Genomic DNA, 26,420 nt, shown 5'->3' with positions numbered 1-26,420 from the left:
TTGAGATGACTTTTCATTGATAAACTCAAGGAACCAATGTCAGATTTATCATTTAGTTGCATTTGTGTTGGAATGCCATTATACAGAGAGACATTATGTGCTCACATGCAAAAGACAGTCCAGTCCGTTCATGTCTCATCCAGACTGGGGTGACATGACATGAGAGATCAATAACAGGAACACTGGTGCACACGCCAGCATTAACCTCGCAGTACAATGTCAGCAATGACTCTTAGGCTTTTAAAATGCAATTTTTGTCAGGATTTGGAACATTATTATAGACATGTGGTCACAACTCTGCACCTACATTCAAGAGGCTTGAAATAATTGAAGCTCAATTTAAAACCGCTTCTTCCCTCCCCTCTCTATAAATCCTGTTTGATCCGTCCATGTTCGTTCTCAGGAAAAAAAAAGGGATTATAATAACAGCTGACGTGTCTCGTGTTCATATTTGATAACACTGCGATAGGACGTACAATGTGTACGAGGCATGATTAGAACATGCTGTCAAATGAAACAATTGAAACAATCATGTCATCACTTTATTTGAAGGAGAAAAGTGCACCGTGAGACAAAACCAGTATGAACATTCATTGGCGGGAACATGTGAACTGGAGCTGCTCATTACGTAGTGCTCAACCACTAAGCAACATTACTGAAAATCACAAGAATAATTTGAGTTATTGTCACGTGAAGGCGTGTTTAGTTTTGACGTTGCTTTTTTAAGTGACGCATGAACCGGTGGTCTTTGTAGGCGATCGTGCGGGTTTCTTAGAGTGGCTGATCTGAGAATGCGGTGTAACTCTTGACGCGTCCGAAGATGAAAGGCGTGTACATCTTGTTAAGGTCAAAAGCGCTGATAACAGTTTCTCCAGTCAGTCTAAAAAAAGAATGTTGAAAATGTATTTTTAAACGTTCCTTTTTTTTGTAGGGCTTCAATATTCTGGGATTTAAAATAAATAAATCTGTGAAACATGTCATGCTTTTTAATTGATATATTGTCCATGGGCGTCTGGATCAGACAAAACGTTTATATTCATGCTTGAATGACACTTTCCATTCATCCTTCAAATTTGTAATATTTCCCAAATCGCTCATCTTAACGTCCCATGGTAATTTACCCAAAATGTTCCACCACCTTGCAACAACCCAACTTGTGTGTGACAGGTCTTACTTGTAAGTGATGTGGCAGGAATGGTGGATCCACGCCAGCTTATTGAAACTCTGGCGCCCCCCAGAGGACAGAAGAAGTCCCACGTGAAAAGTGTGCTCGGCCTCCGGGGCGGGGTTCCGCCTGCAGAACCGATTCTTTTGCATCTCGGACGATTTCTGGACACAGGTAGACACACACACACAAGGACAAATGATTTAATTCATCAACATGTTACAAAAAATATTTTCAGTTTACTTTGTCAAATTAAAACAAACGTAACATTTCATTCAAGAACTAAAATCCTCGAAGCCACAAAATACTCTCACCTCCTCCTTTCTCTTGCGGACGACAGCGTAAACTTTGGTTTGGTTGTCCGTCTCCTGGGACAGACGGAAGTGGCCGAACTTGACGGCGTCCATTCTGCAGAAGCAACACAGATGCCTCTTGAAATAATGACACTCGGCTTTCACTGACTGAGATGCTTGCCATGTTTCCCACTCAGAGCTCTGAAGATGGTAAAAATTCCTCCCGGGTGAAGGATAAAACTTGCTACAACCTGGCCTCACCTGACGTTTTGAGTGCGTAAGCGAGGGACAATCGAGAGAGGCTCCTCAGGTGTGGTCAGCATGAGCACGGTGCCATCAGGGAAAAAGCGCAGGTACCTGACAACACACATAAACAAGCACAATATATATTGACCTACGAGTTGACAAGAGCAAAAATAGTAAGCGTGTGTGTGTGTGTGTGTCCCAAATCAACCTGTAGAAGTCGACCACCTGACGTTTTGAGTGCGTAAGCGAGGGACAATCGAGAGAGGCTCCTCAGGTGTGGTCAGCATGAGCACGGTGCCATCAGGGAAAAAGCGCAGGTACCTGACAACACACATAAACAAGCACAATATATATTGACCTACGAGTTGACAAGAGCAAAAATAGTAAGTGTGTGTGTGTGTGTGTCCCAAATCAACCTGTAGAAGTCGACATGGTGCCAAGGCCGGTAGAAGCCGTCCAGAGATTGTTCTCCCTGACGAATGTACGACGTCCTGCTGATGTAGACACCTGCTCGGACAATGTGAGAATTACGGGTTTTTTTCTACCTCCCATTGAAGCATTGCCACAGTGCATAAATACTGTACCATCGAAACGGACACGAGGCCTCTGCAAGAACATCTCTCTCCAAGACAGGAAGTGTCCCAACTTGGTGCAGTTCCGTCCCCACACTCTTTGACAGGCCGAACGCCAAATCTCCGGATCCCTGCCATACTCATGAAAAGGGAACCATCAAGGAGTGTGTGCGAAGGAGGCAGTTATTCTCAAACTGACATCCTCTGGCTCCCTCTCGTGGTACGTGAAAAAAAAATCACTGTATTAGAGTGACTTAAACATGTTTTAATGCAGTACACTACATTTGCTAAGCACAGATCAGTCGTATTTACCCTTTGAACAACACAATTGAATTTCACCTTTCAAAACCGAACACTTATTAAAGGCATTATTTAAAATTTAATTTGTTTAAAAAAATGTTTGAGTAAAATGTTATTTCTATATCTAAGCGAAGTGTTAATGTCATACTTTGCATCGTGTTAGAGTGGCTTCCAATCTTAAAAGTGTATAACTTATAAGGAGCCTCTGCTGCATTTTAAATACACTTGGGCCTCCTACGGTCCTGTCTTTTAACCTTGGTCATCATGGTGGTACGTGGTGCAAAACGTTTGACAAGCACTGCAATACAGTATGTGCATGCACGCCATTAGTCAAATCGTAACCATGATCAAAATATCGGCGCATAGTTTGTAGTAAGCATGAGCATGTAGCGTCTAGGCTATCTGCACCTCCGCATTCACAATCGGCTTTTGAAGGTCGCCTTAATTTTTAACTCAACTCAACTCAACAACTCAACTGTATTTATAGAGCACTTTCAAACAGCCATCGCTGCATACAAAGTGCTGTAATTTTTAACTACTTTATTGTATAATATTTAGATGACAATAGTGGTTGACATGCTGTACTTGTGACAGTAACAGAGAATATTCAGACAGAGATTAAAGAGTGTTTCATTAATTGTAATTTCAATCTAGCAGTGCTGAAGTGTATGAAAATGGTCGAACATTACTTAAAACCTGTACAGATTTTATGATGTTGACAGTTTTTTTTTTTTTTTTTTTTAACCAACATGATAGCGTACAGTGTAAGCGGTGCTGACCTTGCACAAATGTAAAAGCCGCGGCACACCAATGACAGCTGCTCCAGGGCTCGCATGTCCAGGTCGCGCGACACGACCCAACGAAATATGTACATGATGATCTCCCGTGGCAAGGCTACGGTCATGTAGGAACACATCACCAAGTTGAGCATGGGGTGATAATCTAGGGAGAGGGAGTGGGGGCGGGGGACAATATGACATGACAAGGATGCCCGCTACCTGATAGATGCACCTGAGATTTTTCCACCTCAGGGGGGCAAATCTTGGGAAAGGAAGTTGCCAAAGTGAGCTGCTGCTCAAAGTAGGCAACCAGATCCTCAATCTCGCCATCAGCGTCCCTCTCCTCCCTGCTGCGATACAACATATGAATGAATCTGTGATAGTGAGCACTTCTCCTTTGCCGAGATAATGCAATACGGTATAGCCAGACATTTTAGAGTAACCTTTCATTGTGGGCAGGCTACGGCGCACCTGAATATTAATCATGCTGTCTAATCTGCATCTCGATATGCCACATCTGTGAGGTGGGATGGATTATCTCGACTAAGGAGAAGTGCTCAATAATATAGTGTGACAGATTTGTGGATTTCTCCATTGTGAGACAAATAAAGGTTTTCTTATCTTGTCAACAATACTGGAGAGAACTAGGCCTTTTGTGTCCATAGAAACATTTAGATCACTTGAGTTCGGCTCAAGGAAAATGAGAGTAAAAACAAAAGAGGGGCATTCATATTTTTGTATAGACTCTACTTTAACTTGGCATGAATGGCATTTTCAATATTTTCAGACCATAACAACACCAGACATTCAGTACCCTGCAAAAGTGTGGGGGAGATTTTAAAATGTACTCAATTTGGAAAGAAAAGCATTTTTGAAAGCTAAGCATTTGTTTTTTCGGTTAATTCATTCATTAAAAAGATACAGTCCAGGCATTGTTAACATGGTTGAGAAAAAAAAACAACCACTGTGCTTTTCTTGAAAAATGAATGACATTTCTAAGTGCGCTCCAAAACTGTGAATGGCAGTACACATATGCAACAGAGTTGGTGACGCCAAACTTTTGTGTGTAACCGTGTCAACAACGTCAAGCGTCTTACTAGTTTCCCTCAACTTGGTCAGCTTCAGGGTGGCTGTAGTTGATCTTTGATTCGATATCGGGCACAAGCTGCATAGCCAGGCGGTAGAACTTGATAGCTGCCACCAACAACAAAAAAGTTCTTATAATAAAATATAGATATAAATGTCACCTGTCTGCTTCACAGTGGTTTGGGGTTCAAACACCTCTTTGCGGTTTCGGACTTAAACTGACTCACCTTCATAGAACGCTCCATTCTGCTCTTCCTGAACAGCTCTCAAGTACAGCTCTGCAGCCTGACAGGAGGAATTGTTCAAAAACACTCACTCAACACAACAGGTCCAGTCAAATATGGTAGGGACGTACCTCTTCCTCCCGAGCAATTTCTTGCGCCCTCCTCTGACTTGAGGCTCGCAGCAGCCTCGTGTCGCAGCTTGGTTTGAGTTCGGACATCCACTTAGCTCGGAAAGCATTGAGCTGCAACTGCAGTTGAATCATTACATGTTAGGCATCTGCTAATGGTGAACATTTTCGGGCTACTTATCCATTTTTAAGCAATACATTATACATGACGTTAAAGTGGAATGAGTGTCACCCCAAACAATGTAGGAACGGTGGTTTATGCTGAGCAAGGCTATTTATTTTACCTCAAGATTTGGGTCGTCAGAACCCTCATCTTCCTCCTCCAGCGTGCCACCAACATCCACATTTTCTTCAGCCTAGTAAAAGTGGACAAACATTAACCAAAGACTTTTATCACCGTGACCCTAAAGCTGATAACAGAACAAATTTGGACAAACAACCATTTGACTGTCTACTTTAAACCAGTGATTCCCAACCAGGGTGTCAATTACCCGATTTCCCTGAATTCACCTGCAAATTATTTATTCATTAGAACTATATATTTGTTGATCTAGCAATGCCAATGATGTACAGTGACAGGCAGAACAACTAAATGGTCGTCCATAAGATGGTAGAAGGTGCAGTTGTCGATTAATATGATAATCGGTTCGTTGTGGATTCATTTTGACCAATCCTGTATCCACTCCCCACCATTCATACAACAGAGTGTCATGTCAAGTCATGGCTTCCAGCGCGTGAGCATATCAGCTTTGTGTTCAACTAAAGACGACAATTTTACACTAATTGACATTATTGTTTGGTAGTGTGTCATATTTATTTTTTGTCATGTAAATTGTGTGACTTGGCCCGAGAAGTACTGGTCCAAACACTTAACATCCTACTTTACCCTTACGATTCATTTATTGTCGACAGTATATTTAGAAAAGTCTTGACCTATAATTGACATGTTATATACATACTAATTGTGCATGATTTACGCCACGATATAGTCTTTATTTAATGGGTAATTTCTTTCATTACATTAATATAATATCCACAACATATTGCTCTAGTGTATGTCGTCATGTGCCATATCTATAATTTTATAGGTACAGCATACATTGAGCAGCTCGTTAACTTTCACAACTAACCAATAGTGATCCTGAGCGTTATATGAATCATCTTGATCAGTTTACTGCCCTGTTTTCTCCAAACCCACTCGAGGAGCCTCGCCTGCCATTTGGACCTCTACTGGAATCTTCCGTTCTGCTGCCAAGCCGATCGGCTATCAGCGGGTGACTACTCATACTCAGTGTTGTTACCCAGGAGTTATATTAAAGCGCCCTTGGATGCCCTGAAAGGCGCTGCACAAATCTTGAGCTTCTATCATGAGTACGATGATGATTGTTATTATTATTATGAGGTTCACTAAATAGAAAAAGAAGAAAAAAATGAATTCAAATCGAACCAGTAACCTCGATTCATCCTTTATGCATTACCATGCTATGGTTGATTGACAATCGACACAGACGTCATGGGGGAGGAGAAAAACGCTATTTTCAGCGGGCACGTTGGTATTTTTGTTGATCATGTTGTGACAGTAAGTTAAAAAAACACTAAAGCAATTGTGCTATTAGGCCAATGATACTGGACTTGGTAAGTTGGTATTTAAATGTGTTCAAATTAAACACTGCGAAATACGTTCCAGTATTTGACAATTTAACTAGTTAATCGCTTGTGGACATGAATGTTACTTGCAGACAAGTGACGACAGACGTGTTGGCTGAAGTTAGCTAAGTGCTAGCTAAACGACTAGCTTGCTAATGGCGAACACGCGCGGTGACATACCATAACAACTTGTCCAAGAAAGTCCTTTTAGTAAGCACGTGTCTTCACCAACGTTCGGCAAGGCGTTTACAGGTCACGGTCGGAGAAACGGACCACACAACGAACATATTTACGAGCTCGCAAGAACGCAGCCATTTCGATGGAAGGTCCGAGCTGAGCCTGGAGACTTGAGAGTCAAGTAATCCGGAAGTCGCGCACCTGTATGCCTTATTTGGCTTGTCACTGTTTAGATTTGTACATGTCAACCTTACGAAATGAAGCCAAGTGGGTTATTTTACGACAAAAAAAATCTTAACACCTCCAGTGACCTCGGGTCAACGTTAATGTTTTCCTCACGCTTTTCGAATGAATTGTGCAACCGACACTTCCTTTCATAACTTTGTTGCTGTGAATTGGGAATTTCTCCATTGCGAGACTAATAAAGGTTTTCTTCTTTCTTCTTATTTACAACTGATAATTTACACTCTCAACCATGGTAGTAGTTAAAATAATACCTTTGTGGTAAGAACATTTTCATCAACGCGAATTTTATTATGAGATTCGGGGGATATCCTTTCTGCCTGGGTAAACAGAAAAAAAACGATTTTTTTTAAATTAACCAGACACTCAAAATAGTTCACACCCACTAATTTCCGCATATGTGACATTACTCAAAAGTCCCGCCCTATTACACGCATTTGTATTTCACGTTTTCGAACCGACGAGTTGTTACTGTATACAGTATTTAATCACTGCATCATATTCCAACTTCTGATTTAAATGGGTCTTCACATGAACTTTAGATTTAAGAGTTTCTCGCTGTAATTCTTCTGCCTTCATATTTACATGCCTTCATACTACATTTTAAAGGCTGAACATACATTTAATAGTTTGTTGTAAAAAACACTCAAGTCTAACACATCGTGACGAGGAAGATTACTACTAAATTCAACATCGTGTCTTTGGTATCAATGACGAGCTGTGATTTGTTGTGAAGGTGCAGCAAATATCGCATTCAAACATCGCGAGATTTGGGTGAATCCGCTCCCAGTGAGATAGGGCCTGGTTTTGATTGCATTTATATTGTGTGGAGAACACACAGGAGATGGAGATGTTCATAGCCAACCCGTAAAGGTGTCATTTTGCTACAATTTGTTGCTCATGTTTGACTATGTGCTCTTGTGGAAGTGAGGCGAGGAAGGTGAGAATTGTTTTGCTGTTTTAATTTTAACACCGCTCGAGGGTCGGTTTGGTTCTGTTGCATACAGTAGCGCTGTTTGTTTTCTGTCCAGTGGACCGTAGTCGACCACTTCGTGTGTCCCAATTTGCTTCACAAAACTAGGACCGTTCATCCAAAACGTAACACAAATGACATGTTTGGGGGAAAAAAACAAGCGACGACGAATACATTCACGGAATTTGCATTATTGTGCTAACTCTATGTTTGCTAGCTTTAGATGACACATGTTTAAACATTATTGTTATAAATAGAATGTGTGTACGCTTGTTCGCAACGCTCCCGTTACTCTTGGCCAAGTACCGGACATGCGCCACATGACGCTGAAACGGCGCTACATTACATTAAGTGAAGTGACCCAACTCCCCTCTGCAACCGATTTAGTTGAATCTGGACATCGTAATCCCCTCGAAGGGAGGATTTGATGTAAAGCTCTTATGATGAATTGAACAATGAAGTGACAAAACAGTAGCATTGTATTCATGTGTGGTTCCATCCATGCATTATCCAAATTGCTTATCCTCACGAGGGTCTCGGACCTGCTGAAGCCTATCCCAGCTGTCTTTGGGCAGTTGGCGGGGTACACCCTGAACTGGTCGCCAGCCAATCGCAGGCACACATAGACAAGGAACACCATGCACACACACAACCACACTAAGGGACAATATAGGGTGTTCAATTAACCTACTATGCATGTTTTTGGAATGGGGGAGGAAACTGGAGAACATTATGTTTAGTTACACAGGACGGCCGGAGCCACTATTCAAACGCTTGACCTCTGTACTGTGAGGCGGACGTGCTAACCAGTCGTCCACTGTGCCGCCATGTGTGTTTCTATTGTAGCTTAGTCCATGTCATGCTTGTATACAGGATGGGGCAAAAGTCAGTACTATAGGGGATGGATGGCACAGAAGAGGTCAGAAAGTATGGTGGGGAAAAAAGGAAGGCAGAAACGTTGGTTTCAACCAAGTAAGGATACAAATTAGAGATGAGAGCATTATAAAGCTTCTCTAAAGGAAGGAGATGTTCTGGAAATAAGCAATGAGGTCAGGTGGTAAGCAATGCCAAAAAAACAAAACAAAAAAAAACATAAATGTAATACAATGAAAAAAGTTTAAAATGTAGTCCGTAATTGTGATTTCACACAGTATGCTAATAATCATTTTCCTATGCTTCCCCCACCCCAGCCGGGAGGAGTCAAGCGCATGACACAATGAGTCCTCCAGCTCTACCTGTGGACTTGCGGTGTTGTCACAGGTCCTTTGGCTGCATTCAGCAGCAGCAGGCAAGCAAATCTCAGCTCCCAACCCAATTGACCTCTTCCCCAGGGTGAGGGTATGGACAGACGAGCACAATGAACAGATACAGCACCCTCAAACAACTCGGGGACGGCACATATGGCTCGGTCATCCTCGGACGCAACCTGGAGTCCGGAGAGCTTGTGGCCATTAAGAAGTGAGTGTGTGTGTGGTTTGTTTAAACTTGAACTGTGGACTGCGTTGTCTAACTGTAAAGTGAACTCAAATAATGCTTGGCAACGAGAGAATCAATGAGAATATCTTGGTAACCTGAAGTATATTTTGCATTTAGAATGAAAAGAAAGTTCTACTCGTGGGAAGAATGCATGAATCTCCGTGAAGTTAAGGTCGGTAATGCTGTCTGTTGCACAGTTCCACGTTTTTCCATGATTTGCGCAACACAAATACAATTCAGAGGAAGAGCAAAGGAAAAGAATTGCATTGTGTTTTTGCACTGACTGTATTTTCACGACCAGAGGGCGCACCGTATTGAGAGGTCCGGTGTCAGTTACGGATGCTATTTCTGTATTTAACACATACACAAGATGCACTGTGTTAATGGAAGCAGGCGTGATAAAACGTACGCCACATTAAACCCCCACCGTCAGCTTTTGAGACATCTTGTTTCAGGCAGTCTGCGTGTGTTGGTAAAGGTGTCTACCACAACACATGGTGGTAGACGCCCCCAGATAATCACTTCAGTGGCACCACGTTATTTTTCTCCTGAGGTGAAAAGCCAGGTCTGGCATTTATTTATTCAAGTGGACCCTTTTGTCTGTATTTGAGAAGTGAACTATACATTGACGGACGCTGGAGTGATGTGAAACACTCAGTTTGTTGTGCTTTCTTTTCACACTCAGACAGAATGTTACACTCAACCCACAGCGGCTCTTAAGAGTCAAAGGTGATTCTCGTGTGTTATTGTTAGCTCTTTCCCCACCACCTTGAACTTATGGACCCCGTTTCTGAGAGCTTGACTTTTTAAAGCTGTTGGAGATTTATCCGGCTCAAAACTACTACAGCATGTCAAGGCATCAAAAGTAAAAATCCCAGTATGGCCTCCTCACTAAAATGTAGCATGATGAAACCTGAATCATCCCTGTGCATCCTGCCTTGTGTTAACAGTTTTACCTTGTTTTTAATTGCACGTCCGTATGTACGTAATTTGATGCTGAAAGACTTGTCTTTTCATTTCAGTCCTTAAAGAAGCTCAACCATGCTAACGTGATTAAGCTGAAGGAGGTCATCAGGGAGAATGACCACTTGTACTTTATTTTTGAGTACATGAAAGAAAACCTGTATCAGCTAATGAAAGACAGGTACTGTATGCCAACAGCATTTGGAAATCCTCACTTCTCTACATTTAGTGGGATTTTTTTTTCTTCCTTCTTCTTGCTTCAGGACTCGGTTGTTCCCAGAGTCTGCTGTTCGAAATATCATGTTTCAGATCCTCCAGGGCCTTGCATTCATTCATAAACATGGTTTGTTACACCACAGAACTTTTGAAATACTCAGTTAACCCATGTAACTAGATACGGTAATCGGGCATCTCTTTTAGGATTTTTTCACAGAGACATGAAGCCTGAGAATCTTCTGTGCATGGGCCCAGAGTTGGTGAAGATAGCTGATTTTGGCCTCGCCCGTGAAATAAGATCTCGACCACCGTACACAGACTACGTGTCAACCAGATGGCAAGTGAATATTGTCTTGAAGATTCATGCATTACTCACTGGCAAATTAGGTGGCTCCGGTCTGTGCTCCTTCTTAAAAAGAGGGATCCACCACCCCGGTCTGCCAATCCAGAGGCACAGTCCCCGATGTCCAGAGTGTACCCTGCCTCTTGCCCAAAGTCAGCTAGGATATGTTCCAGCTCACCCTGAGGAAGACAAGCAGTTAAAACAAACAGACAAACTAAAAAACAAAAAAAATCAATCCAACCAGTATATAGGGAATTAAGAATGTATTTCTGGACAGGTACCGAGCACCGGAGGTCCTCCTCAGATCCATATCCTACAGTTCCCCCATAGACCAATGGGCGGTGGGCTGCATCATGGCGGAGCTTTATACCCTCAGGCCTTTATTCCCGGGCTCCAGTGAGGTGGACACCATATTCAAGATTTGCCAAGTTTTGGGTACACCAAAGAAGGTAACCTTTTCAGTGTGCGAGCAGGATCTAATTAAAGTGTAGCTGAAATGAAATTCAGTTTTAATTTGATCACAAATATGAGTGTAACATGGAGGTCTTCATCTTTTTCCATCTAGAATGATTGGTCGGAGGGATTCCAGCTAGCCAATGCCATGTATTTCCGATGGCCTCAGTGTGTTCCCAGTAATCTGAAGACACTGATTCCGAATGCCAGTCCTGAGGCCATCCACCTGATGACTGACCTGCTTCAATGGGACCCCAAGAAAAGACCAACTTCTGCTCAGGTAAAGCCCTGATGGAAATCACTGATGGAAATTATATTTGTGTTCAATTCTGGCAGACGAGTGTATATACAAATGTACAGATTGAAACTTGAAACTTGCTCTTAAAACAAAAGAAAAATCAATAATTTAATTAAGAGAAACGGGAAGAACAAATGCAACGCTCCCGGAACATACTGATAATGCACACAATTTTGACATCTTCTGTAGGTGTTGTATTGTGGGCTCAAACAGGTTGTTGGTATTTCTATTAATTTCAATGGGGAACGATGATTTGAGATACAAAAATTGCTTTTGTACTGTATCGTCATTTTATTTCCAAGGCAAAAATATTGACTTGTACGATATCGTGTGCAGGCTCTCAGGTACTCGTACTTCCACGTGGGCCAGGCTTTGGGCACCCCTCAGCAGATCCTGGAGCAGGGCAGACCCCAGTCTCATCCGTTCCCCCCGCCGCCACCATTATTACAGTCCCAACAGACTCCACAGCAGCAACCGTTACATCTGAGGCCTGTGCCTCCCTCTCAGCCACCGCCAGCGCACAACCAACACTGCACCCCCTCCAGGCCTGTGCAGCAGCTCCAGCCCTCCCCAGCCCCACCAGCGGCATACCAACGGCACATGGAGCTGGTTCGAGAGCAGCAACCGAAGCACCTTCTCAAGCAGGAACCCAGAGAAGGAACACCACAGATTCATTTACCTTACATTCTTGACAAGAGTAAGGTGAGACTCTCCACAGTCACATTTCAGACCCAGGCTCCATATTTTCTACTTGTGCCACTACATATATTTGCAATGTTTCCCTATATTTTTACACAGATACAAATGTCTCTGTCCCATTCAATTTTATTTTTATATTCACAGACGAGGCAGGAAAGTGACAACACAAACCCACTAACCTATCAGATGAAAGCGAAGGGCGGGCGTCGCCGCTGGGGTCACAGCACAGGACACCTTAAAGAGGACGAGTGGGACGACTACGAAGACACTGAATTGACGCCATCGAGTATTCTGGGAAAAAGCAACTCCTCTAAAGACAAGTCCAGACAGGCAGATGAACCACTTAGAAGGTGAGACGATTGATTCACAAAGCTAATGTTTTTTTTCTCTTCGTTTTTCAGATTTTTGGTTTAACTCTAAATCATACCACTTTAAGGCATTCAGCTTTGCAGGTTCCACTTTGCGTACCTCATGTGTAGTCCTACATGATGCTGAGCTCGACTGAATAGATATGTTGCATGATTAAAGGAATACATTCCCCAATGCGCGTCCTGTGCCCCTCAGATATAGCGACATTCTGGACTTCAGTCACCCTAACGGCAAAGAAGAAGCACCTTTAAACCTCAACAAAGCTTCGGGCTACCAGGAATCGGCAAGGACTGCGTCTGCCAAACAACACTACCTGAGGCAGTCTCGATATTTACCAGGTATCACTTTATAAATGCAATGCCATTAGGTTTATGTTTTTAAAATCTTTCTCCATGTCCCTCAGGTATCACCACAAAGAAAAATGTGGCCATAAATGTGAATAAAGACATGTCCGGAAGCCATCTGTGGGGCAACAGCAGTATACCATTTGGTGGTACACTACCAAGCAGAGGTCTTCATGGTAATCTCACTGTAATCATTGCATCGGCTGACACCATTTGTCGCATTCAAATGTATGTAAAATGAGAACAAAAGTCATTACATCATACGCTCTCCCACTTATCCGTACCGTATCGAATTGAATCAAACTGAATTGAATTGTTTCACTCTCAAATCAAACCTTCCTTAAATCATTTCACACCCCACGTATTGAAAACCGTGTAGAATTGTCTTTTTTGGAGAGATGCAAACCCCTGATTTCTTTACAAGTAAATACAAAAAAACAGTTTCCTAAATGTAGTGGACAATTATTTGAATATAACACGTCATAAAGCTATGAATGAATACTTTTTACTTTGCCCCATCTCTTAAAATTTAGTGCAGTTGTACTTGAGAGTTTGATATTTGTACTACTGAAAAATGAAAACAACCAAAGCTGGGATTTGTTTTGAATGTTGTTTTGTCATTGTAATTCTTAAATATTCCAACTAATTACAGTCAGTCAATTAAGTATATTTTGTTTATTGTATTTGCTGCCTTTTTTTGGGCTTGAAAAGGCACAAATACAATTCCAGCTGGAAGCTTGCCAAGATTTTACACAAAAGATGTCGGTTCTGCTGGTCACAGAGGTCATCAGGGTCCTTCTTTGGAATCAACAGCATCAAGTTAGGATTCTTCATTATTATTATTATTTATTTTAATATGTTTTATTGTTGCATTAATTGCATGTCCATTTTTTTTTTTTTTTTTTTTTTAGATTATGCAACATGGCGATCCACTCGGAGCCAGAGGACCCCCTCCACCAATGTGGCCCACAAAAGCCCCCCTTGTCTGTTACCACGTGTACCAGTACAGAGCATCCACGGGCGAATCGACTGGTCTGCCAAATATGGACACCGCTAGTGGCCTGGAAGACACTCTTTAATTTACCTCCCAAAGAGTAATCAAAGGCTGTACATACATCTTAACAGCAATAATGTTTGCTTCACTACACATACCATGGATGTGTGTGTGTGTGTGTGTGTGTGTGTGTGTGTGTGTGTGTGTGTGTGTGTGTGTGTGTGTGTGTGTGTGTGTGGTTACATGCCACCTCCCCCTTCCCCCCCAAAAAACCAAGAAAGAAAAATTGCACCTCTGTAATATAATTATTTACTCTCCTTTCTGGCTGTTGTTACATATTATGTTTTATATGAATTATTATCGGACCTGTTTACCAACATGTAAAAATGAAATGCATATTATGGGGGCACTGTGAGTTGTTTACAAACAATGGATTACTTTGCTACTGTATATTACTTTCTATAAATATGTGGCTACTGTATATTACTTTCTATAAATAAGTTGCTATTTTTTTACTTTGATGCTGATGTACTGTTTGCATGGTTTTTTTTCTTCAAATAAAGTCATGGCAGTGATTTAGCTTTCCACTCGTGTTACATTGTTGTGATGCAGTATACCATTACTGAACATTCAATGGACATGTTTTTCAAATTACATTTTGGCATGTACCCAATGAAAACCAATGGTGGCAAATATTGGTTTCAAAAGTTGAGCCCTCAATTCATCTATGACATTAATGTTGCTCATTCGTTTTGTATTTGTTTTAACATGCATGATTTATTTCACATTCTTTTCTATTTACTCACTTAAGCATTTTTTAAAATCTATACTGTCGTTTAAGAAACCAAAATAAGCAACAAATGAGTTAATTTTAGTAATCATCTTACTAAAGATGTCACTTTTGTGTTACATGAAGAGCCACGATGTTCAGTATTTAGTTTCACAGAGGGGTTAAGAAAAGGAAGGCAGACTGCCACATGCAGCGCCGCAATTGGATGTGTCTGAAGCTTGGAGCTTGACTTCCCTACGTTTCTCCTACAAATGGGCCTTGAGCTTGTTTGGAGGTTCTAGCAGGGGAGCGCAGCTACTGGTATACCGATGAGTAGTCGTCCGTCGGGGGGACGTCGTCCGCTGCCACCGAGCGCTGAGCTTCGGGAGGGACACACATGGAACGGTGAGGGAGGAAGGGGACACCCGCCTAGCCAGCCAGATCAGCCGAATCAACCCTAGCGATCAATGGGGTGACAGATGTCGCAGCCAGATCGCCCTCACATCCATGTATTTGACAGGAAGCCATAGCTACATATAGCCCACTTGAACTGGAAGTCTCACGGTTACGGTGTGGATTCATTTTCGCGTTTCTGTTGTAATTACCACCTAACATCAGAAAAATACACGTTTTATTCTTAACGTGTGTCGATAGACCGCGATCGACACACGTTTTATTCTTCACGTGTGTCGATAGACCGCGATCGACTTAAAAATACAGAGCAGTAAGCCAGGGAAACCAATTTCCCAGCATGCTTAGGGGAAAATGAAATATGCTAATCTCAAGCCTTTCTATTGGTTAGCCTCTGCCAATAACATTCGACTGGTTGAAACACGCCTCACGTCTTCCCTTACAAATGGAACTTGAAATAGCAAAATCCGCCCACTCTTCATCCAGAACATTGAGGAGGTGACGCATGTAAGTATGGGAAATAATGTTAAACGTCGTATTTTTAGTTGTGAAAATTGTTCTTTTTTTTCCCATCCTGATATTTCTTTTCAACTTTTCAGACCAACAACCATGAGTGAAAGGGTAAAGCTGCACTATTTCAATGGGAGAGGGAAAATGGAGTCAATCCGCTGGCTGCTCACTGTTGCAGGAGTGGAGGTGAGTGAGTCTTAGTGGCAAAGCTACCACATCAATAGGCTGTATATCACTGCCAATCATGCCAATGAACACTACTTATTTTAATATCACAATCCATGCAGCATATTATCTCATTATACTCTGAAATTAAAGTACAGTGAAAAATAATTGAAGGTACCAATCTGATAATAACAAACACAGAGCAGCTGAGTACATTGGTGCCACTCTTTCTATCCATACATCCATTTTCTAATCCGCATATCGTCACAAGGGTCGCAGGCTCGCAGGCGTGCTGGAAGCTGGGGCAGTAAGCGGGGACACCCTGAACTGGTTGCCAGCCAATCGCAGGGCACACATAGACGAACAAACATTTACGCTCACATTCACACTTAGGGACAAGTTAAGAGTGTTCCATTAACCTGCCATGCATGTTTTTGGAATGTGGGAGGAAACCAGAGTACCCGGAGAAAACCCACACAGGCAGGGGGAGAACATGCAAACCACACACAGGAAGGCCGGACCCAGAATCGAACCCTGCACCTTTGCACTGTGAGACGGACGTGCTAACCAGTCCTCCACCATGCCGCCATCACTCTTTTTAATCAAATAATATTGAGAAAGTTCTTCACAACACTATTACATAAGTTTCCATAAATATGTAGCACTTCACTCTTCTGTTCAGCTCATCCCAAACCATCTCGATGGGGTTTAAATCTGTAGACTTTGTGTGTCCACTCCTTTTATTCACATTTACCATTTTGGTGTAGAAGTCACTAATACCAACTTTCAAGCCCCGATTAACCTCCATTGCTGCAGAACAGCTTTGAATGCTCAACTCATCTCTTTTTTCCTGAAAAATGTATGTATGTACAGTTCTGAAATGTACATTATTTATCATTCTGGATAGTATACCACTTTCACTTGTGTCATTTCAAACTATTCATTGGACTAGAACCTCTTGATTTTCAGGAATGCACTGGAGAAATGTATGCCTTGTAAACCATTTGGCTGGTAGTACTCTATAACGTTATTAACTTTTATGCCACTTGACGTCCACAGTTTGATGAGATCCTTCTGACCACCCGAGAACAGTACGTCAAACTGCTGAATGGTGAGTTTTATTTCCCCAAAAGTGACTTCACGTGAGTGTGGGAATTGGTCACTGTGTTCTTTAAATCATGTTGATTCATCACTTGGTTAACCTCAACTAAACTAATGACTCACCTGAGATTAGCCATAGCAATGAAATGGCGCAAATGACCTTTGCACAGGTGAACTTGTTCCCAATGATTCAGTTTGTTTTACTGGGTGTGGCTCTCTCTGCAGATGGAGACCTCATGTTTCAGCAGGTCCCATTGGTGGAAATCGACGGAATGAAGCTCATTCAAACAAAGGCCATCTTGAATTACATTGCAGAAAAGTACAATCTGCATGGAAAAGACATCAAAGATCGTGTTAAGTATGAACCACAAATCAAATCATTTTGAAATAGTGGAACCTCTAATGTTTCCAACTGGGAATTTATTTTATTTCATTGGGACAGTGCACATCAATCAACACGAGAATAAACAGTGTAAATGTGCCGGATAATATCAATATTAAAAAAGAAAAAACGAATAATATAAATAATCAGTGGCTGTCATCATTAGCTGAAAAGTTTTTCTTCGTATTCATGACTTTTAGACAAGTGAATAGAATAAAGCTACTCAACCTTTGTTGATATGGGGATGGAACATTTTTGTTTCATCCGATATATCTATTAATCGCCAAAATACTTGAGAGATTAATGAGATTATTGAAATATTCATTAGCTGCAATGGTTTATCCCAAGCCCTTTCCCCAATCTAGCTCATTATAGAACTTTGTGATTTCCTAAGAATATCGTTGTTCTCATAGGACAATAGAAACACTTATTAATAGTGTGGCATATTTAAGTAATATTACAAGCTAGAGTGCTGTTTTCCGTCTTTTTGTGCCTGTTTATATTTAAACGGCTAGCCCTTCACGCTAACAGTACAGTGTGATCTGATGAAATAAAACAGCCAAAAATTTCTGATGAATACATAATATACATAATGTCAGGTTCCACTGTGTTGTTGCATGCTTCATTAGAGCCAATTTAACATTGGCCCGTATCCTTCAGAATCAACATGTACTCAGAAGGACTAATGGACCTCATGGAAATGATCATGGTTCTGCCCTTCGCTCAAGACCCAAACTCCAAACTGGGCAACATCGAGACCAAAGCAAAGGAGCGCTACCTGCCAGTGTTTGAAAAGGTAGCATCACATAAGGCATAAGAAGTTGGCCTTCTCTAGGCTCGCTGTTTAAAAGAATGGTTGTGTGCAGCAACTGTTGAGCCACATTTACCTGGTGGGAGGTCGGCTGAGTGTTGCGGACGTGCTCCTGATGGAATGCACGCTCATGCTGGAGGAAAAGTTTGTGGGGATCCTTGCAGACTTCCGTAATGTCAAGGTGTGTAAGCGACAAATTAGTCAATCCTAACTAGGCGTGTGTAGACTTTTGAGATCAACTGTAAGTGCAGGTGTGACATTCCTAGTGGTGTCTCCTTGTAGGCTTTTCAGGGCCGCATGTCAAGAAATGAGGCCATCGCCAGATTCCTGCAGCCCGGAAGCAAGAGGAAGCCTCAGCCCGATGACGTTTACATCAAAAGTGTCAAGGAGGTCCTTAACTTAAACATAACATTTCCATAAAATGCTCTAATGGTGTTGAAAGGCAGAGATGAATCTGAATGTATCGCCCATTAAAAAGTTCATTCTCTCTTCAAATATTGCACCATTTATTGATTTCACTATTTAACCAAACAAATCATGCTGCGGTGGTTTGTTCAGTCAAAGTCTCTTGGTCCATTAGGAAATCAATGACGCAGTTTCCTCTGTGATTTATGATTTAATTTATGTATTTATAACATCTATTTAGCTGTTGTTCAAACATCGCTGAAGACAGTCTCCATCTCAGACATTTTCTCGTCGTCCAAAATTTAAATATGAATTCTTGTACTATTCCAATTACATATTGAAGCAGGTCTGCTGAAACTTTTTTTCCCCCCGAGGAATAGGCAATTGATTTTTATAAGGTCCTCTGAGGGCCTTAGTACATCTTTCTATAAAAATCTGGTGCTACAATCAAACAAATGTATATTTTTTCTTTGTTGTGAGCATGTGTCAGTTCTTTTTTTTTTTTTTTTTTTTTTAGCATTGCTGTTTTTTCATGGCGGGCAGGATCAGATGCTCGCCATAGGCTCCCCGGCGGCCCCTCTCTAGATTCTTGCAAAGCATGACGCTGCTTGGAATTCAAGCAAAATGGTCATAAAGTAAAAAATGTTTGATTTGTGTTGTCAAAATCAAACTCGGAATCATGTATCATGTAAAACTGCTCGTCTGTATCCTCTCTTCAATCACACCACCATCTGGAGCAAAAGTCGGAACACCATCAACAAACTGCAGAAAAAAAGCGGCCAACATTACACAACCTCGAAACCAGTGAGACAAGTGTTTACAATGAGTCTTATGGATCACATCAGAGTTTAAAATTCTGACCTTAGAACCGTCATAATTCCAGCTGGCACCAGTTTGCCTGACTTCTTGTACCTGGTCCCCATGACCACCGCAAGGAGCCCAGAGGCGACTGATAGAACACAATTGAGGTAACATTGAACACTTCAATGCCTCATGACTGACACGCATACATTGTGTCTTGTGCCAGCCGAATAACCAGGGCCGGCTTGACTATTACGCAATACAGGCAAAGGTTAAGGTTGCCGTAGCCTTCCTTTAGTGGGCGCACTAAAATTGTGTTGACTTTTCTTTGATGACTTGCTTCTGAATGATTAGCCTCAACATGGTACGATAGTCATTAAATAACCACTTTCATATTTTTGCAACTTCATTCCATGGAGGGGTCTTAACAGTTTTTGGATCATTTGTAGCGATTAACCCGACCGAGTTTACATTGGCCTAGTCCACAGACAAGTGTCTGTACTAGTGTTAAGAGTGTGAGTACATTTTCCACACGATACTTACACAGAGACACCTTGATGTCGGTGGGCTTGTTGGAGATGTTGTAAGCGCCATAAGCAGACAGTCCACTAAAGACCAAGCCGGCCATCAGAGACATGACGCTGCCTTCAAAAGACACACGATAATGATCACGACTTGAACTTTGTTTTTTGCTTTCGCCTGTCAAAGATAACACTGATGGAGATTACTACTCTCAACCTTTTCTCTTGTATCCCATATATCCTCCCAGCAAGATGGCCACAGCATAGCCATATCCAATCCAGTCGATGGCCATTTAAGAGCTGCGACAACAGTTCATATTGATTAGGTTTCATATCAATGTAACATTTAAAACATGAAACACAATCAAACATATTAGGTTGAAACTTGTGGGTATGCATACAGCCTTAGCAGCTTTTTTTAAAAATCCAGTATTTTTTATTTTTCATGCACAGTACATTTATTTTTCAAGTACACTTTAGTTGTACAGTTTCTTTTAAGTAGGAGTACTATAAAATACGTTTGTATTTAATCTTTAAGAACTTTGTTCTGAACAATTTATTAATTGTAATATTCAGGTGCAATGCATTTGGATTTAATGATTGTTTTAAGTTGTTTTTCATTTCCTATATTTAAGCACAGCCTTAGTTTTTATCTGTGCACAATGTTACTGTATCTTACCACTATAAGTGTTTTCAGTAAAAGAGTCATTTGGTTAATTATTTTGGTTTCAAAAAACACCAATGGGCTAAAATAATGTGCAGTGCAAGACCAACACGAAAGCGTAATGAGTAAAAAAGCTTCTTCGCAATCAAGTGAAGCAAATACTAAAATGATATGACTGAGCTGAGGTGCCCGAACAAGGTGACGAAAGTTAAAGTTGAATAAGTGGGTCTTTAAACTATGTCACAAATGGACACAAGCTTTACTTAAAAATTCAAAATAAACTACCATTCCTTGATCAGAGTAACCTTTTTTATGTTAACAGTTTTACCTCGACACTGCAGTCTGTTGCTATTGGGGGCCCCCTCGTGGTCGCAGGGCTCTAAGCAGGTGCTTCGTTCACTTTTAGTTTGGGCCGGCTGTACAGCATTGACATTTACGTGCCACCTTACGGTGTATAGTAGATGGCTGCAGCACTTCAGCAAAAATATATACTGTACTGTACATTTTTGAGCGGTGACATTTTCTCCAGTTGACCGCTAGATGTTGCTATTTATTGAACATTATGACGCGACGCACGCTCACTGTATCAACTATACGGCAACTGTCTTTACAAACCAAATATTAACGACACGAAGGTCCTGTAACGTAATAAGTGCGTTTTCAGGCTTTATAAGCACATACCTTGCGTATAACCGATGTAAAAGTCCAGAAAAAGGATACAATTCGATTACACTTCCTTGTTCATCAGAAAACAGTTGCACGCATGCGCCGTATAGTCAATGCTACATTCAAATACAGCAATAATGTCGAAAATGTGCGTCTTTTCTACAGTTTTACGCAACAAGTTGTTCTAAATGTATACAGTACGGGTATTCAGCCGTCAACTGCTTGAAATTGTTTAAAATTCCCTCCAAATTGTCAAAGACCACAGTTCAAGCTGAATAAAACTAACCCCAAAGCATGATCCTGCCACCACCATTCTTCATCATAGTTTTGATCTATTACGGTAAACATACATTTCAGAATTATGGAGGAAAAGTCCATTAACAAAATCTCCCTCAACACATGTGGAGCTATGTAGACGTTTTACATATTGTAAATACATTTTACTTTCATTTATATATTTTAGATAGATTTCAAAAATCAAAATGCCATTTTCGTTTCACTATTTATTCCATTATTAAAAAATAAAAAAAGCTAATTTAAACTTAACAAATAATTGAGAAGTATAAACCATGTTTTAACAAACCTATTTGGGGGGTGGGGGGGTGCTAAATTAATGCACCGAATTTTATAGGGGTCACTGATGATATAGTGGTTTACTTGGCTGCTTTCAGTGCAGTCAGAGTGAATTCCCACTCAGGGACAATGTGTATAGGAGTCCACACGACCAGTCCAGGGCATCGGCAGTATTCCGCTCAGCTACAGCTAGCCGGGATTGTGAACAGGATAAGCGCTTTACAAAATGGATTATTAGAGGACTCTTAATTAAAAGTGTAATTGCTCAGTGAGTTGGATTAAAGAATGGAGCTGGCCGCAGCCACCCTGCTTTCGGGACAAACATCTTAGCGGAAAATTGAAATCGTGAAAAGGCACATAATATGTAAATGGTTTTAAAGACTAAGGGCTAATTGAATAGCTACTCTTTCCGAAAGGTGTTTGATAATACTGTATCTATATTTGCATTCCTGAAAAGAACAAATAATGGGTTTGGCTCCAGGAGTTTTTCTCACCCAGATATATGAGAGAGTGAGATAGAGAGCGAGCGAGAGATAGCGGGAGACAGAGAGGGGGGGGGGGGTAATTTATCAGTCTGTTTTGCAAACACGGGTAATTTATCAGTCTGTTTTGAAAATATCAAATCAAATGCTGGATGGAGGGGGCGGGGGCTGAAGCTCATAGAGCTACACAGAATTCTGACAGGGCTGAAGCCTCCCTTAGCCCCGGTGTAGCGCCATCCCCGAACCATTCATTTTGTATAACACTGGGCACAGACTGATAGACAACCATTCACACTCAGTCACACCTAAGGAGAATTTAGACTCTAAATTTTAGAGTCTTCAATCAGTGCATGTTTTTAATTGTGTGAGGAAGCCGGAGTACCCAGAGGAAGAACATGCAAACTCCCCACAAGAAGGCTGGAGCTGAGATTCAAAACCTAGAAACTCGGAACTTTGAGGCAGACGTGCTAACCACTTGGATGCTGTGCTGCCCCCAGAATAATTTCAGCATTCCTTTAAACAAATAAACCAAAAAAGCGAATAAAAGACACTAAGAAAGTTAATGGACCATGGTGAGATGGTGCATTTAACAGAGTGTCTTTAGAGAGCAGAAACACAAACTAACTCATCAGTCCAGCCATCTGAGACAGACAATGCAGAAATGGGCAGGAAAAAAGTGACCATCTGGCACTTTTGCATTTCGTTCAAAACCCCAGCACACGCACGTGCGCGCACACACACACAACGTGACTCTTTCCAATGGGAAAACATCTTTATTTCACTCCGACTACATACCCATACCCGCAACACATCAAGTCGGTATTTCGTTAAAACCTGTAAATCATATCGCATTCCCGAGCAAAATAAGCCACTTTGAGTGCAGAGAGTGAGCACACAGGGCCGCTGAACGCCTCTGTGACGTCAAGACTGTAAAGAGGCGCTGAAGTCCTCCAGCTGGGGGAGGTACGAGAACCCGCTCCTCCAAAGAGAAGGCACACGTTTGCGCAGAGTTGGCATTTTTTAAATGCTGTCGACAGAAAACAATTCCTGACAGGATAAAAGTTCTGACAAAATATCTGAAAAAACGTCATATAGGAACCAGGAAGATGACTGAACTGAGTGAAGTACTGCAGCACAGAGTAAAAACCGTCCATATACCTTACCTTAGACTAAAATAGACCTTTGATAAATCCGGGATTGCCAATGTGCAAAGCGAATTGTGGAAAAAGGAGATACAAAAGATGAGAACATAACGAAAACAATTCACAGACAGTGCTTTTCATAATACAAAGATGCGGAAGAGTATAATACAAATGGCTTTTTTTTTTAGTTTGCATGGCTTTGTAAGCTTTTTTTTGCTTTAAGCAAGGTAGATCTTGTCATGTGAGGAGTATCATGGTAACAACACAAACATTAAGAGTTCAAAAGCAATAGAGTCAAAACAAATGGTGCAACATGGCTGGCATTGGTAAAGTATTGCTCAACATAACACGCGAACATTGTGGCAAAGATCACCAAGTTTGGCAATTTGCTTGTTTTTTTTTCTTTTAAAGCTGTTTTACTTTAGTTTATCAAAGGGGAATTCTTTTTTTCTACTGTTGATTTATAAAACCTCTGAGGGTCATTACATGTGTACACACACATTACATGATGCAAGAATCAAACATGATAATTAGTATTAGTATTTTAACAGGTCCTCTGGGGTTTATTTTTTTTTTTTGCAGTTAATTTTTTTATTTTTTTGCATTGCGGGCCAGAACATATGCTCTGGCAGGTTTATTATAGCCCACTGCCCCTAAATTTGGAAGCCCACTTTTTACAATTTATGTAGTGACAAGCATTCATGAGATTGCTTCTCATGCCTTTTCTTGTCATGTTCGTTGTTAAACAACATAATGCATATATTTTCCAAGGGAAACATTCATTTTGAATTAAAGAGATATAATTATCCTTTATATTATAAAAAGTGCCGTAGGTATCGGGCTGATAAAAGCCCTTCTGACTACTGCAAACTAGAAGTATGTTGCATTCATCACACACCAAGTGATTTGAAAGTTCAGTGGAAGCCCCAAAGTAGAATGCCCCAAAATCCCGACATAGAAGGGCGATGACAACCATAGAACATTATAAAAAAATGATTGTGAAACGTCAAAATGATCGGAAAACGTCAATCCACCTAGTCCATTATCAATGCAGCCATTTTGTACAGAACGCACCCTGATTGGAGGTCTGGCTGAGCTGGAGCCGATCCCAGCAAACTTTGGGCGAGAGGAAGCAAAGTGCACACTGTAAACTGGTTGTCTGTCTACAACATGGCAAATGTAGATAAACAATCAGTCAGCCTCGTTCTCACCTGAAGAAAATTAAGCATTTTCAATCAAGCTAACAAGCATGTTTATGGAAAGCATGATGAGGAAGCCAAAGTACCTGGAGGAAACAATTTCAACTTCACAAATTAATTAATTTGACAGAGAAGATTACATAACCACGTACTACACAGCTGTCTATTCCCTTTCCATTTTTTTCAAAGCATGCATTTCAATTTTTATTTTTCAAAACTTTTATCGGGTGTTTAAGTCTCTATTTGTATGACAATTAAGGAGGGTATAATGTTAGTGAAAACACTGTCATACGGCATGGGTTCTCGAGGTTTGATGATGGGGACTGTCTTGAAGCAATGAATTCCCGTCACATTATTTCCGACTTGAGGAGGAATTGTTGAGAACAACTTTTAAGTCAGTCGCATCACAGAACAGAATAGAGGTTCCAAAATGAACAACCTTAGTGCAAATTCGGAATGTGGCACTTTGCATACAGACTATCGAAACCGTCCATCCATCCATCCATTTTCCAAACCGCTTTATCCTTACAAGGGTCGCGGGGGGTGTTGGAGCCTATCCCAGCCGTCTTCGGGAAGTAGGCGGGGGACACCCTGAACCGGTTGCCGATCGCAGGGCACACAGAGAAAAACAACCAGCCGCGCTCACACTCACACCTCGGGACAATTTGGAGTGTTCAATAAGCCTGTCATGCATGTTTTTGGAACGTGGGAGGAAACCGGAGTACCCGGAGAAAACCCACGCAGGCCCGGGGAGAACATGCAAACTCCACACAGCAAGGCCGGAGCCTAACTCATGAAATACATGAATGCTGTCCCTCTGAAGAATGACTTCGGTTTGAGTATCCAAGATAAATGTCATGGGTAGAGATTGGCCAACCTCTGCTGGAGCAATGAGGAGCATGCGAGGACACGTTTGCATGATGTGAGCGATTTGGGAGCGGAGGTAGGGGGGAGCGGTGGGTAGTGGGTGAGGTTAATTGTTATTTTTAGCTCGAATGAGGAATTTCATGTAGTTTCTTTTGAACAAATCCACTGTTGTTTCCCCAAAGCCTGATCGTTCCGGGAAACAAGTCGCAGCACAAGACGAATAATTCTTTGCATGGGTTTAGCACAGTGAGTCACGTGTGGTGCGAGCGTGTGCGCCGGCGGCGTGTTTGTACTTTACGTACCGCAGTATTCTGCTTCTGCAACACAACCTGCGTGGTAATACTGAAACATGGCACCGCTTTTGCGCATCTTATGGCCGTGCGTTAAGGAAGCAAATTGACCCACAGCCAACCTAGAAGAGTCCCGTACACCCAGGTTCTCCAGTACACCTTCCTGCCGGTGTCAGTCAGCAGCAGAGGCAGCGTCAGACCCCCCAAGACGAGCACGGCCGGGAGGGTTTTGGAGAGTCCCAAGGGGGAACGTCTGCCTTCCCCGGGGAAGCTGCATAGTTTGACTCCGTTGCCACGCTTGTAGAAATCAGCCAGCAGCCTTTGAAAAGAGAGACACATTTCTAAGGAATTCTTCTATGTGCACAAATGCTGCTGCAATTTAACACTTCAAATTGCCTTCTAATCATTATATTGACCCAGCCCCATTTGCACATCTTGTAATTGTGATGCATGCATTATTCACGAGGGAATCTAGGAAACGGATGATAAAACTTACGGGAGGCACCAATCTACCTGACCTGCATAAATGATTGAATAGCTTGTTACTATGCAACAAACTCTTCACTGGGTAACATGTTGCCTCTTAGTTGGTGTTTTATATATACAGTGTGTGTGTGTGTGTGTGTGTGTGTGTGTGTGTGTGTGTGTGTGTATATACACACACACACACACA

General features: G+C 41.6%; 5 protein-coding genes across 8 annotated transcripts in view; 2 read left to right on the top strand and 3 right to left on the bottom strand.

Annotated features, from left to right (window-relative positions):
• Nucleotides 1-529: 529 nt before the first annotated feature.
• On the bottom strand, nucleotides 530-6,810 carry fbxo9 (F-box protein 9). Its single transcript, XM_019870531.1, has 13 exons — nucleotides 6,621-6,810; nucleotides 5,078-5,149; nucleotides 4,797-4,913; nucleotides 4,669-4,726; nucleotides 4,453-4,549; nucleotides 3,575-3,705; nucleotides 3,356-3,470; nucleotides 2,289-2,407; nucleotides 2,121-2,211; nucleotides 1,930-2,025; nucleotides 1,480-1,573; nucleotides 1,175-1,329; nucleotides 530-880 (listed from the first exon to the last, which is right to left on the bottom strand). Exons 1-13 carry the CDS (start codon nucleotides 6,621-6,623, stop codon nucleotides 772-774), a joined length of 1,257 nt encoding a protein of 418 aa, XP_019726090.1. The 5' UTR covers nucleotides 6,624-6,810; the 3' UTR covers nucleotides 530-771.
• An 809-nt stretch (nucleotides 6,811-7,619) lies between these two features.
• On the top strand, nucleotides 7,620-14,198 carry LOC109516268 (serine/threonine-protein kinase ICK-like). Of its 2 annotated transcripts, none has more exons than XM_019870686.1 (14): nucleotides 7,620-7,800; nucleotides 9,024-9,291; nucleotides 9,427-9,481; nucleotides 10,332-10,453; nucleotides 10,536-10,615; nucleotides 10,693-11,026; nucleotides 11,109-11,280; nucleotides 11,397-11,564; nucleotides 11,919-12,284; nucleotides 12,426-12,631; nucleotides 12,846-12,988; nucleotides 13,054-13,170; nucleotides 13,706-13,813; nucleotides 13,906-14,198. In XM_019870686.1, exons 2-14 carry the CDS (start codon nucleotides 9,191-9,193, stop codon nucleotides 14,049-14,051), a joined length of 2,118 nt encoding a protein of 705 aa, XP_019726245.1. In that variant the 5' UTR covers nucleotides 7,620-7,800; nucleotides 9,024-9,190; the 3' UTR covers nucleotides 14,052-14,198. The 2 variants fall into 2 exon arrangements, with proteins under 2 accessions (XP_019726245.1, XP_019726246.1); XM_019870687.1 differs by having other exon boundaries at nucleotides 7,622-7,800; nucleotides 10,693-10,825.
• Nucleotides 14,199-15,547: 1,349 nt separating this feature from the next.
• On the top strand, nucleotides 15,548-18,632 carry LOC109516257 (glutathione S-transferase A4-like). Of its 2 annotated transcripts, none has more exons than XM_019870670.1 (7): nucleotides 15,548-15,675; nucleotides 15,768-15,864; nucleotides 16,903-16,954; nucleotides 17,170-17,302; nucleotides 17,987-18,122; nucleotides 18,193-18,318; nucleotides 18,420-18,632. In XM_019870670.1, exons 2-7 carry the CDS (start codon nucleotides 15,778-15,780, stop codon nucleotides 18,555-18,557), a joined length of 672 nt encoding a protein of 223 aa, XP_019726229.1. In that variant the 5' UTR covers nucleotides 15,548-15,675; nucleotides 15,768-15,777; the 3' UTR covers nucleotides 18,558-18,632. The 2 variants fall into 2 exon arrangements, with proteins under 2 accessions (XP_019726229.1, XP_019726230.1); XM_019870671.1 differs by having other exon boundaries at nucleotides 15,661-15,679.
• Nucleotides 18,630-21,316, bottom strand: tmem14a (transmembrane protein 14A). 2 transcript variants are annotated; one of them, XM_019870672.1, is made up of 5 exons: nucleotides 21,210-21,316; nucleotides 20,082-20,164; nucleotides 19,887-19,988; nucleotides 19,404-19,491; nucleotides 18,630-19,304 (listed from the first exon to the last, which is right to left on the bottom strand). In XM_019870672.1, exons 2-5 carry the CDS (start codon nucleotides 20,155-20,157, stop codon nucleotides 19,262-19,264), a joined length of 309 nt encoding a protein of 102 aa, XP_019726231.1. In that variant the 5' UTR covers nucleotides 20,158-20,164; nucleotides 21,210-21,316; the 3' UTR covers nucleotides 18,630-19,261. The 2 variants fall into 2 exon arrangements, with proteins under 2 accessions (XP_019726231.1, XP_019726232.1); XM_019870673.1 differs by having other exon boundaries at nucleotides 21,215-21,310.
• A 3,969-nt stretch (nucleotides 21,317-25,285) lies between these two features.
• Nucleotides 25,286-26,420, bottom strand: part of agpat5 (1-acylglycerol-3-phosphate O-acyltransferase 5 (lysophosphatidic acid acyltransferase, epsilon)) — an 11,824-nt gene continuing 10,689 nt past the window's right edge. Inside the window, exon 8 of the mRNA XM_019870577.1 lies at nucleotides 25,286-26,066. Coding sequence (XP_019726136.1) covers nucleotides 25,841-26,066 — 226 coding nt within the window. The 3' untranslated portion in view covers nucleotides 25,286-25,840. The remainder of the gene's footprint in view (nucleotides 26,067-26,420) is intronic.

Source organism: Hippocampus comes, unplaced genomic scaffold (genome assembly GCF_001891065.2).
Source record: "Hippocampus comes isolate QL1 unplaced genomic scaffold, H_comes_QL1_v1.1 scaffold76, whole genome shotgun sequence".
Lineage (NCBI taxonomy): Eukaryota > Metazoa > Chordata > Actinopteri > Syngnathiformes > Syngnathidae > Hippocampus > Hippocampus comes.
The sequence above is the reverse complement of the archived record's forward strand: the minus strand, read 5'-3'. Positions and strand labels throughout refer to the sequence as shown.

What these genes read in the sequence shown, in the direction of transcription:
- fbxo9 (XM_019870531.1), bottom strand. An exon ending in CTGACGACCCAAATCTTGAG is followed by an intron (nt 4,914 to 5,077) that starts GTAAAATAAATA and finishes ATTCAACTGCAG; the next exon opens with TTGCAGCTCAATGCTTTCCG. An exon ending in TCCTGCCACATCACTTACAA is followed by an intron (nt 881 to 1,174) that starts GTAAGACCTGTC and finishes TTCTTTTTTTAG; the next exon opens with ACTGACTGGAGAAACTGTTA.
- LOC109516268 (XM_019870686.1), top strand. Translation starts at nt 9,191, where the DNA reads ATGAACAGATACAGCACCCTCAAACAACTCGGGGACGGCACATATGGC. An exon ending in ACATTCTTGACAAGAGTAAG is followed by an intron (nt 12,285 to 12,425) that starts GTGAGACTCTCC and finishes TTATATTCACAG; the next exon opens with ACGAGGCAGGAAAGTGACAA. An exon ending in GCAGTCTCGATATTTACCAG is followed by an intron (nt 12,989 to 13,053) that starts GTATCACTTTAT and finishes CATGTCCCTCAG; the next exon opens with GTATCACCACAAAGAAAAAT.
- LOC109516257 (XM_019870670.1), top strand. Translation starts at nt 15,778, where the DNA reads ATGAGTGAAAGGGTAAAGCTGCACTATTTCAATGGGAGAGGGAAAATG. An exon ending in TCACTGTTGCAGGAGTGGAG is followed by an intron (nt 15,865 to 16,902) that starts GTGAGTGAGTCT and finishes TGACGTCCACAG; the next exon opens with TTTGATGAGATCCTTCTGAC. An exon ending in CAGACTTCCGTAATGTCAAG is followed by an intron (nt 18,319 to 18,419) that starts GTGTGTAAGCGA and finishes GTCTCCTTGTAG; the next exon opens with GCTTTTCAGGGCCGCATGTC.
- tmem14a (XM_019870672.1), bottom strand. Translation starts at nt 20,157, where the DNA reads ATGGCCATCGACTGGATTGGATATGGCTATGCTGTGGCCATCTTGCTG. An exon ending in CGACATCAAGGTGTCTCTGT is followed by an intron (nt 19,492 to 19,886) that starts GTAAGTATCGTG and finishes GTGTTCTATCAG; the next exon opens with TCGCCTCTGGGCTCCTTGCG. An exon ending in GGAATTATGACGGTTCTAAG is followed by an intron (nt 19,305 to 19,403) that starts GTCAGAATTTTA and finishes TTTTTTCTGCAG; the next exon opens with TTTGTTGATGGTGTTCCGAC.